This window comes from Alternaria atra (genome assembly GCF_907166805.1).
Source record: "Alternaria atra isolate CS162 genome assembly, contig: 29, whole genome shotgun sequence".
Classification (NCBI taxonomy): Eukaryota; Fungi; Ascomycota; class Dothideomycetes; order Pleosporales; family Pleosporaceae; genus Alternaria; species Alternaria atra.
Genome location: NW_025091327.1, coordinates 3448829 through 3461331, shown reverse-complemented (window position 1 = coordinate 3461331; position 12503 = coordinate 3448829). Strand labels below are relative to the sequence as shown.

At 49.3% G+C, this 12503-nt stretch overlaps 1 protein-coding gene across 1 annotated transcript; it reads left to right on the top strand.

The window, feature by feature from the left end:
- Window positions 1-11953: 11953 nt before the first annotated feature.
- ALTATR162_LOCUS9390 (uncharacterized protein) lies at window positions 11954-12253 on the top strand (the record flags this gene model as incomplete). Its single annotated transcript, XM_043317023.1, has 2 exons — window positions 11954-12054; window positions 12103-12253. 2 exons carry the CDS (start codon window positions 11954-11956, stop codon window positions 12251-12253), a joined length of 252 nt encoding a protein of 83 aa, XP_043172958.1.
- Between the last annotated feature and the right edge of the window lie 250 nt (window positions 12254-12503).

Here is a 12503-nt window from a genome sequence, read left to right as displayed (position 1 = left end):
TGGTTCCCTTAACACTGAACGCGCTACAGAATCCGAGTGCTCCGCCAAGCACCAGGATTCTGCTGATTGGCCGGCCGGGCCTAGCGCCATGCGCACGGCCCCCATCGATAACTTCTCACCGCCTGTACATGCTGATTCTGTTTCCTTACGCAACGTCTTGTATTACACCAGATATCGTACGTAGCCACAATTAACGCTTCTAGCAAGCTCTTAAAACACGTGCGCGTAGCATCTCGTGACACTTATCCTTCTTCTTCTGTACATAGGAGCAAATGCATACTCGTTAGCAGGCCTCTTTCCGCCCTTAACAGCTTAAGGCTAGAATAGCTACTCTTAAGGAGGTAAACTAGGCAGTATTTAAACGTTAAAGGCGTAAGAAAAAGCACATCTAGAAGGGAGGGGCCTTATTATAGGTAGAGGTAGAGGATATAGTTAAGCAAAGGGATGTTAAGATCTAGTTAGAACTTGTAATACAGGACAGCAGAGGCTAAGCGAGGAGGACGATTATAGTCCTAACATGTTTACTTCTCTTGCTTACGTCTTAGCCTCTAAACCTACTTATAACCTACGCTCTACGCGTTAGGGGATTGTCACGAGATGCTACGAGCACGTGTTTAAGAGCTTACTAGAAGCGTTAATTGTGGCTACGTACGATATCTGGTGTAATACAAGACGTTGCGTAAGGAAACAGAATCAGCATGTACAGGCGGTAAGAAGTTATCGATGGGGGCCGTGCGCATGGCGCTAGGCCCGGCCGGCCAATCAGCAGAATCCTGGTGCTTGGCGGAGCACTCGGATTCTGTAGCGCGTTCAGTGTCAAGGGAACCACGGTGGTTACCGTGACAGGGATAGATAAGAAGTATTCTTACGACCTCCCCACCTAGTGTAGTAATACAGAGCTTTCCCTTACTATTCTCTTGTAGTGTGAAGCAAATACTATTGCCTATAACTACTGTAAGCCTAGGACCGCATCACATGACTGCTCTGCAGGCATGACTAATGCGTTCGACTACTTAAGAGCTCAGATCACACATTTGTACATACACAGAAGAATACACTCATTCATGTGACCTTATACTACTACCACCCTATGCTTACAGTTATGAGCCCGGACTAATCCGTTCTATTACTTCTGTTACATTAACCTCCGATCACTACTATTATGTCGACCCACTCTGTTAGTTCAGACATTATCCTCCAAGGCCGCAACAACTGGGAGCTCTGGATCTTCGTCATTAAGAGAATAGCTGAATCAGGGGACGTATGGGAGTACATCGATCCCGATCGAGTTGTCCAACCTCTCCAGAAGCCAGAAAAACCTCTTCGTCCATTTGCCAACATCAGTGAAGATGGATCGCCTGCCACCGAGCCTAGCCAAGAGGCTTTCGCTCAATACAATGCAGATATCAACACCTACTATAAGGAGATCAAGGAATACAGACGCTTGCGAGATAAGTTAGGTCAAGTTGAAGCGCACATCACTAAAACCATCAGTCAGGACCTACTCTACCACATCAAAGACAAAGACTCAGTCTACCAGCAGCTCAAAACTCTTCAAGAGCTGTACTCACCTACCACCGCCGATCAGAGTATCGAGTCCAGAAAGCATACGAGTCAGCGAAAGTGCTGCATGCTTGTCAGTCAAACATCGAAGACTGGTGTAACGACTTCCTCGCTGCATACAGCCGTACGAAACAACTCGATTTGCCGGAAGCACACGGCTTTCGACCTCACAAAGACTTCATTCGAGCCATTAAACAGATCGACTCAGGCTACTCTGCCACTATTGCTATCGATGTCTTCAAGGCCGAAGAGACATGGAGCCGCTATCGTGATCAGCCTGTGCCACACGATAGTCAACTTCCAACCCTAGTCGGAAACTTCCTACGATATCATCGCACCACACATTCAAAGAAAGCGAACATACAAACTGCAGCGTTTGGGGCGAAGTTCAACAACAAAGAATCTCCATACACTGGGAAAAGAGGCAGAAACGACGGCAGACCCGTGAAGCCATGCCTCTGTGGCGACACCCACTTCTGGGGACAATGCCCATACATTGATACCTCACTAAGACCAAGGGGATTCGTGGAAGACCCTGAGAAAGCCAAGAAGATCTCCGATTACGAGTTCAAAGACAAGAAGGGCCTATTAAACAAGATTCGGGAGAAAAATCGGCGATACAAGAAACTTAAAACTGGCAACCCTGGTCGTAAAGTGGACTCCGATTCGATAGAGATTGATGCGGGGGACGACCCCATCGAACATACTTCAAACCAAGCCTATGCTGTATTTCTGTCTGCATTCAACCATCAACCACCTTATCAGCACTATCCGCTCCTCCACTCATGGACATTGGACCCAGCTACCGACGTACACATCTGCAACAATACTGCCGAGTTCCAATGGAAAGCACCGGCCGCCCCAGATGACATTGTGCTTGCTGGAGGATCAGAAGCACGCATCGAAGCGTGGGAGAAGTAAACATACCTCTTACTACCGCCAAAGGCACAAAGACTACAACGCTTAAACGAGTAGCACTAATCCCTACCTTCTTCACAAGCCTCGTCTCGCTCGCACGCCTGTCGTCATCAAACGTGCACTTCGACTCAGGAAAGAGTATCTTATATCGTGCCGGAACCCCGCGGGAACCCATTGCTGATCTTACCCGATTGGGAGGCCATTGGCTCCTCGTGCATCGAAGTGAGCCTCTACAACAGGCAGCCTCACATACCGCGCTGCACTCTTTCCATGTAACAAACAAGAGAAGACCGCAACACTCTGCTCTACCAGCACGACCTCGCACGCTTTCAAAGCCACAGCTACATGTGCTTCTCGGACACGCTGGGAGTGATGCGATCGACCACCTACCCAGTAACGTCATCGGAATCGCACCACCTACGGAGGTTCGCCGAAGACAATCAACTGTGAACAATGCTCGCAGAACAAAGGCCATCAAATCATCTCGCGCCGAATCGGTCACGAGATAGGGGCATCCGACCATTCGAAACGGTGGTTATCGATCTTATTAGGCTTGAAGCAACTGCTTACAACGGCCATCAATATGTCTTTCATGGTATCGACCTCTACACGAAGCTTCACTTCGTATTTACTATTGCTAAACGCGACAAAGCGACGCTACTTGAGATACTCAGACGACTAGATCGAAGCATCAAACGCGAGTTCAACACCACAGTCACGTTCCTTATCGCAGATGATGAAAGAGGGTATGGCATCACCGACGACTCAGCCCGAGGCTACTGCCAACAAGAAGGCATCAAATTTCAGATTCGAGTACCACACGTCAAGGAGCAGAATGGCTCTGCTGAACGCTCAGGCAAGAGCCTCATTGACCGCAGTCGTTCAATGCGAGTGGCATCAAACCTGCCTCTAGCCCTCAGCCCTGAGATATACATGTGTGCTGCATATATCCTCAACAGAACACCTACCAAAACACTGAGCTGGAAGACTCCTTTCGAGATGGCATATGGCAAAAAGCCCTCTCTCGCTCACTTGAAGATCTATGGTTGTCGCGCGTATGCGCTGCGCCAACAAATACCAAGAGGAGACAAGCTCAGCCCACGTTCGCTAGTTGGATATCTAGTTAAATATGATGCATCAAACGTCTACCGGATATGGTTGCCCGGAGCTAGGAGCAGAGCCCACCAAGGAAAGGTCGTTCGAGTGCGCGATGTAACATTCAAGGAAACCATGTTCTATCAATCAGACAAGGATGAAGCAGAACCAATCTTGCAAGGCTCAGACCTAGAAGAGTTCATCCAAACATATCGCATGCCAACTCTCCACGACCCTGAAGACACATCAGAGGACGAAACAGAGAATAGCAAACAGCCAACAATTCACCCTACATCAACCTCACAACTCCAACCTCAACTAAACCAAGCAAATCTAGACAAAACTGCCCAGCCATCGATGTTTCCAACTCCAGCCCCAACATCACCAAGCTATACAGGCATCCAAAGGTCACAAAGCATACAGGCACCTACTCAAACCTCACATGGCAATCTACAAATACAACAGCAAAGAGAGCCGTCACCAAATCTTGCAAGTCCTTCAAGGAAACGTAAACGACACATTCCAGTCGATTCGAACTTGGCTCAAAACAGAGAGCTCATCGACAGCGACTTGCGCCCGTCCCACATACTTTCAGAAGGTTCGAAGAGATCTAGAAAACCAACAAGAAAGAGCAGCAGCTTCTTCGTCAGTACCTATTGGTCATCATTCGTAGCTGCATCTGCAAACGCACCAAAAACGCAATTCCATCATACCGCTCTTCCACTTGAACCCCGGTTCTACAAGGATGTTATGAAGCTCCCTTATCCACATAAAGAGGGATTCGTTAGAGTTATGCAACAAGAAATAGAAACCGTTAAGCGAAAAGATACATTCGAAAGGATTATTTGGAGCGACTTCGACGCTCAGAACAACGAGGTTCTTCCTCTTCTCTGGGTGTTCAAGTACAAGCTGGACAGTGAAGGATACCTTACCAAGTACAAAGCTCGCATCTGCGTGCGCGGCGATCTTCAAACTACGGCTGAAGACACCTACGCCGCTACGCTAGCCATGCGCATCTTCCGAGCACTTATGGCAATTGCTGCCTACTTCAACATGGAAATACGACAGTACGATGCCGTTAATGCGTTCACCAACGCACAACTCACAACGCCTGTTTACTGCCACCTACCAGAAGGCTTCACTGATACTGACCATTTGTGGAAGCTCAATCGAGCGCTATACGGTCTCAAAACATCTCCATTACTCTGGTACAAAGAGCTTACCCAAACCTTTACTGAAGTCGGACTTTACGAGGTCAAAGATGCACCCTGCTTGTGGAAGAACGATAAGCTTCTTGTCTTCTTTTACGTCGATGACATTGTCGTACTGTGCCTACCAGTTCACACGGCAGCCCTTGATGACTTCGAGCGACGACTACTCAACAAGTACGAGATCCGATCTCTCGGGGAAATTAAGGTATTCTGCGGCACTCAAGTCCATCGCGACCGCGTGAACGGGGCAATATGGCTCTCACAAGCATCATACATCGACAAAATCGCTCACAAGTACCCCTCTCCAAAGGCGTTCAGTCGACCTCCTTCCACACCACTTCCACTTGAGGAACTGCTTCCATCCGACGAACCAAAACACGACGCGAACACGCACAGATATGCTCAACTGGTAGGCTCGATTGGATACGTGGCAGGAGCAACACGACCCGACGTCGCTAAAGCTCATTCGAAACTGGCCGAATTTCTCGTCAACCCGTCGCAACGCCATATCGACGCGGCGTATCAAACAATAGCTTACTTGCAAAACACCCGAGATCAAGCCCTCCACTACAATGCTTCCGTCTCCACCGATGCTGCCTACATCTCAGACCACTGCGAACCAGACTTCTTTGGAGCCACAGACGCTTCATATGCTGATCATAAAGCCACCCGCAGAAGCTCGCAAGGCTACATTTTCTTCCTCTTTGGTGGTCCCGTTGACTGGAAAGCCACATTGCAGCGATGTGTCACCAAGTCTACCACAGAAGCAGAGCTTATCGCTGCTTCGTCTGCTGGCACTGAACTCATATGGTGGTGGAGAGTCTTCCGTGATATCGGCTTTGATCCGAACAACGAGCAACTACTATACTGCGACAATCAACAGACAATACGCCTACTCGAGGCTGCCACCTCGCCTTAAGACGAGTCTTCGACACGTCGACATCCATCATCACTGGCTACGTCAAGAATCACAAGCAAACACCATCAACATCTCGTACACAAAACTAACTGTCAACCAGCAGACGGTCTTACAAAGCTTTGCCTCGACAAAAGCACGAACACTGGGTTTCACTTCTTCACTTCGAACCCTTTCCTACATTAGGGCATTAAGCTCAGCAAAAGGCATCTAGCTCAGCCAAAAGGTTAAGCACTACCCGACCAAAATGAGCGCGAAGCAAAAAGGACCCCAAAAACTTACAAGCTCTGGGGACGCCTATCACATAGAGCAGAGGTCCACCAACACTGCGACGGCAGACGATCGCCCATCTGGAACTGCACCGTCAGCGGTACTAGCCCGCACCTAATGCAGCTCTGCCCGTCACACGGCAGGGGGTGGTCCACGATCACATCAGCTTCCAACATGCGTTCGAACCTGAAGGGGGTGTGTAAGCCTAGGACCGCATCACATGACTGCTCTGCAGGCATGACTAATGCGTCCGACTACTTTAGAGCTCAGATCACACATTTGTACATACACAGAAGAATACACTCATTCATGTGACCTTATACTACTACCACCCTATGCTTACAGCTATAAACATCAGAAATTAGAGGGGAAGTAGATGATAGAGGTGACGCTATCAACAACTGCTGCGATAACTCACATGGCACAGAACAGAGTTGGCCACCGCCTTAACCGTCAGGGCCAGCTCGCCAGGGCTGCGCTACCTCGAGGTTAGACGTCCCTGCGATTACTGAACGATAGCGGGGTTGCTGTATCGCAGGAGGTCGCAAATCAGATCGGAAACTTCGACGTACAAGGCTTTCGATACGCTGCTGTTAGCTGGTTAGTTGATAACAACCACGCTCTCCGCGAGTTTGAGACTCCAGCTTTCCGTGAGATGATAGCGTACGCCAATCCAGAGGCGGCAGAAGCTCTATGGGTGAGTCGTACTAGCGTCGCGAGCTTTGTTATGAGGCTCTATCGCCACCTTGAACCGCAGGTTGTCAACGATCTGTCGCGATCGATTAGTCAGATCCATATCAGCTTTGACGGGTGGACGACAAAGGGTGGCAAACGAGGATTTTTTGGTATTGTCGCTCATTACGCTGACGCCTGTAGTAACATTAGGGACCTGCCCATTGCGCTACCGCAGCTCACCGGTGCTCACAGCGGTGATTGGATTGCTGATATAGTTGCAAAGACGCTGCAACAGTTCAGTATTGATCACTCTAAGCTAGGCTACTTCGTCCTCGATAACGCATCCTCAAACGATCAAGCTGTCGCCAAACTCAGCGAGTTATACGACTTCGAAGCTCCTTATCGCCGCCTCCGCTGCGCACCTCACACGCTCAACCTTGTAGGCCAGACAATCATGTTTGGACTTGACAAGGAGGCGTATAACAACGACATTGTTAACGAACATGATACAGAGGCGCGATACCTGCGAGACTGGCGAAGAGACGGTCCGCTAGGAGTACTAATCGATATCATCAACTACATCAAAACGCCTTAGCAACATGATTTGTTCGCATCGCTTCAGCGCTCAGTCAACGATCAATCGCACACAAAAACAATACTAGAGCCGATCAAGCCTGTTGTTACGCGATGGAACAGCTATCACGACGCCTTTGAGCGCGCAGTTCAGTTGTCAGAAACCTTCAACCTATACGCCAACACTTATATTGATCGCACCGCGCGCGACGACGCATTTGCGCACTCGCGCGATAACAAGCTACCTGACGCGCCCTCTTGGATGCGATCTGGCGGGCTAAAAGCAGTAGATTGGGCGGTGATAACTGAGTATATCGATGTGTTGAAGCCGCTCAAGGAGGCTACAAAACGCCTTGAGGCGCGCGGTAAACAAGGAAGCTTTGGAGCTATATACGAGGTTATCCCAGTATTCGAATACGTACTTGGAGCTTACGAGGCGATACTCAGGACCTACGATCACGTCGACTTCAACGCTCATCCTGAGGCTCCAGAAGATCACCTCGCGATCAACCTCAAAGCTGCCTGGCGCAAGGCCACCGCTTACTATACCAAACTCGATGCCTCGCCCGCCTACTATAGCGCAACTTGCCTCCACCCATACTACAAGAACTACTGCTCAAACAGCTGGCGCGAGAAGCCTCACTGGATTGTCTCAAACGAGGCAGAGTTGCAGCAACTGTGGGCGCGACATAAGCCTATATCGCTGCCAGTTACGCGCCTGAGGCCGCCGTGATCAGGCGGTATTGACGACGCAATCGCTGCGCTTGTCAACTTTGAGCCTGCAAACGAGGTGGATATATCAAAGATAGACGAGCTTAATTGCTGGCGGCGATATAAGCCAGCGTGGACAAAAGAGCAGTTTAAGCAGGAGGGTAATCCAGTCAAGTATTAGATCAGCCTGCGATCGCGATATCCAAATTTATCGCGATTGGCAATCGATCTGCTCACTATACCAGCTAGTAGCTGTCAATGCGAGCGCCTGTTCAGCAAGCTTGGCGACCTATTAGAGCCCCGCAGGCGGAAGATCGGATCTCAACTGCTAGCGGCTATCCAATGTACCCAGAGTTGGAGAAAAGCAGGCTTCAAGCCTCCTTATAGCCAGGAGGATAGCCTTACTAATCAGGAGGTAATCAGAATCTACGATATATGCGAGTGGGAGAATGATAACTAGAGGCAGCCATATAAGATCGCCCTAGATTGCATATCAAACATGATCAAGAGCATCAAAACTTCAATCAATTACGACTCTAAAACAGCTTCAATCAAATCAATTTCAATCGCGACCTCATGAAACTTCAATCAAGCTCAATCGGCGGCCTCAAATTGATTGACTTGATTGTTTGTATCTCTGCTAATGAGGCTGTTCGAAGTTGGCTGAAGTGAGGGGTGAGAGACACAAAAGCGCAACGTGCGTCAATGGGTAGCAGAATGGGGGCGAGAAAGAGGGGGTCGAGGTTAGAAGTAGCTAGTGTAAGAGAAGACTCGAACCAATAACGCGGTGACAATCTCCCATTTTGTACACGTCTGGAACTGCTGCCCGTGCTGCCGCAATGCGAAAGACCGTCGGATCATTGGCGATGTGCTTGGAAAGGCCTGTCAACATGCGTCGTTAGCTCCTACACTCATAGCTAAGGCTGACAGCAGACAGGCGGACTTACTGAGTGGCAAAGTTTGCGCGGCTGTCGAAGCCTCCAAGTAGGGCACCTTGTGGTAATATGCCCTCTGATTCCTCTTCTTACCACTGCTCAAGGAGTTGGCACACTCGATAGTCCGTGGCCCAATGAAAGGAATCCCATAGAACTCGATGCTTAGTGTTTGTGAGGAATAGAGATGGGTTTTTATACTCAAGTGCTGTGTTTACGTGTGTGTACCTCGGTAGCTATCACCAGCCTTCTACTCACAATTCGAAAGCATGCATTAGCAATGCGACATCAGTTAACGATTACCTCATTTGGCACAGCTAGAAGCTGGAATTATTGGCCTGTTCAAGAACCGATGTTAGGTCTTACGGTAAAGGTTGCGAGACACCAATCACACGCGGACCTGATAAATTAAGCATCAGCATAGGCATTCATTACTCATGCCCCCGTGCTGTATAGGGCGCACGGGAGGAAACATGGTATGCCTAGACATAGTCCGCGGGTAAGCTGTACGGGATCAGTAAGCCGGCCCGCCCCACAAAACCTGACGCGATGCGACGCGCGACGCAGTAAGGGAACCTCATCTGTTTTCCGTACCCTCGTATCACCAAAAGCGACCCGTGGGCAAGATATTCCCGCGTACGAATATGTGACTTCCGCGAGACCTTCACTGTATGCTTCGCTCGACTTGGACAAGCATCCGCTAGCTTGGTGGTGTATCCCTTAACGTGTTGGATCAGTAAGCTGGGCACCCCACCAAACTTGACGCGACGCTCTGCACAATAACCACGATGCCGCGACAACAACGTCCTAAATTACCTTCTCGTGAAGGCAGAATAAGCCTCGCTATAGCATCCTATCGTAATAATCTAGAACAGTCTATCTGCGCCCTCGCAAAAGCTTTTGATGTACCACAATCTACACTATACACGCGCATCCGCGGTACCTAGCCACGATTAGAGATTGTCTCTGTTAACCGCAAGCTATCGACTACTGAAGAGCATTCCCTCGTCTAGTGGATCCTAGACCTTGATCGACGTGGTATTCCACCCTACATTATCGATGTACGACGGATGGCAGACGCTCTACTCGCAGCCCGTGGCCAAGATCCACCTCCACAACCTATTGGCAAGAAATGGGTGTCACGCTTTATCTAGAGCCATTCTGAGCTCTAGACAAAGTGGACTAGGAAGTTTAATAGCCAGCGCACCTACTGCGAAGATCCTGTTGCGATCGCAGCGTGGTTTAAGCTAGTAGAGGAGACGCGCTAGACGTACGGCATCCTAGACTAAGACATCTACAACTTTGATGAGACTGGTTTCAAGATGGGCGTCGCTGCAACGTCAAAAGTCGTGACTAGCCCTGATAGAGTTGGTAGAGCAGTCGTTGTACAGCTAGGTAATCGCGAGTGGGTAACAGCGATCGAGTGTATCAACGCGTCTGGCTGGTCTCTGCCACCACTCGTGATCCTGTCTGGTAAGGTCCACTAGAGCAGCTGGTATCACAACCTCCCACAAGACTGGACTGTTGGCGTCTCAGATAGCGGCTGGACGACGAATGAGCTTGGCCTAGAGTGGGCGAAGCATTTCAACCACTGTACAGCGTCTCGTACAGCTGGAGTCTATCGTCTTCTTATCCTAGACATAGACTTCCTTACAGTCTATACACGGATCCGGCCGATAGTATTCACGCAGCAGAACATCCAGGCAGGCTTTCGGGCGACAGGGCTTGTCCCCCCTTGTCCCGACCTAGGCTGGTAAATGGGTTGGGGTTGGGTTGGGTCTGGGTTGGGGTTGGGTTACCTAGATAAGTAATAACTAAGCTTGATAGGTAAAGGCTAGTTCTAACTTAGCCTAGTTATTACCTATCTAGGTAACCCAACCCCAACCCATTTACCAGCCTATCCCGACCGCGTCCTATCGTCACTTACTGTCGTCCAGACGCTGTCTCTACTAGCGACATCAGCAGACAACAACGTCGCATTGACAGCAGAGACGCCACATACAGTAGCACAGCTTTAACAGCACGTACAATACCTCCAGAACAGACTCCATCGGCAATTAGAGAGCCTAATAAGCGTTGCTATCTGCCAGCTTGCTAAAAGCGCGTAGCTTGCAATGCAATCAGCAACGATACTTGCTGAAGAGAATAGGAAGCTACGTGCAGCCAGTCGGCGTCAACAACAAAGGCAGAATTAGCAGCGTCAATATATAGGCTCTGGTGGAGTACTCCGGGTCCAACAGGCTCTGCAGATGGCTGCAGATGCAGAGGGAGTGGCCACAGAGGCTAGCCAGGGCCAGGCTGGTGAGAGACGTCAACGCGCGACGCCAACGTGTACGAAGTGTCACGTTCAAGGACATACTCGGACTTTATGCAGAACTAGATGGTGAATTATATTTCTATATTTTATCTAATTTGTTACGTTGTTGTGGATCTATTGTGCAGAGCGTCGCGTCAAGTTTGGTGGGGTGCCCAGCTTACTGATCTGCCCAGCTTACTGGTCCAACACGTTACACAGTTTCAGGGTATCAGCGCTAAGCCTATTGTTCTAGCTGTGGCGAAGGTCAGTGCCCCATGCCAAGGGTTTGCCGGCGTTCGTATCATCTCAAGCACCATTGTCATTATCACATCCACATATCTTAGCAGTGCAAGTTTCTCGTGCCCTTCTAGGAAGTAGCATTCACTAACTAGTCGTAGTAATGCAACCGACGACGGTTCCCGTACTTTGCACGCTCGTACGTCGACGCCTCCGCACACGACCGCTGACCGCGCGAGCATCATCTGCACAACGCGCCTACTTCCCGATCCTTACATCTCTGTCATATATAAGGGAATACTCTGGCGGAAGTTAGCTACAACTTGGGATCTTTATGGGCTCAGCCAGCAATACGCCAGGGTGCTGTATAACCCTCGAGCAAGGCGGCAACAACGCGATGGGCGACAGTCCCACACCAAAAAGGGTTGTGCTCCGATTCAAAGTCAGATACGAGCTTGAGGAACGCGCAATCAACGAGAGTTACTTTACTCGAATTAGCGACGAGCCGAAAAATGACTACTACTCTCATTTAATGGCCGCTAATAACTCCTCTAAAATGCATATTGTCCTTGATCTGCACTGTAACACGAACCCAACCATCGACAATTGTAAGATTCCATACGAAGTATATTCAGTTTCGAAAAAGGACAGTAAATTGTATGTGACCCTATAACTAAATGTGAGCTGACTAATTAAGCAATAAAGCGAATTCGAACAACTTGATAGCAAAGCATGCGACCTTGCTCGCGAGCGCTGCAAAAGGGTTGGTTGGGGTACTGACCGAACTCAATCTGATGAATTGGACGGCGTCCTTGCATCGCATGTGGGGCATGTGCCTTCTACATCCGTATCTTGAACGTCAAGAGACAAAGGCAAGTCTCTCAACTGTAAACTTGGAGGCACGCATGGCTCTTGATTTGGACGACGTCGTGCTGTGCCGCACCGAAGAAACTCCCCTCTTACTTGATGTTGAGGATTTCGGCGACAGTCGCGATATGTCGTTACTCTAATATGACACATATTAGATGTAAAAATGATCAGTGAATCAAGATCTGTAAATTTATGTTTTCGCGATATGGTATGATAACGGTGGCTACGGGTGCGAG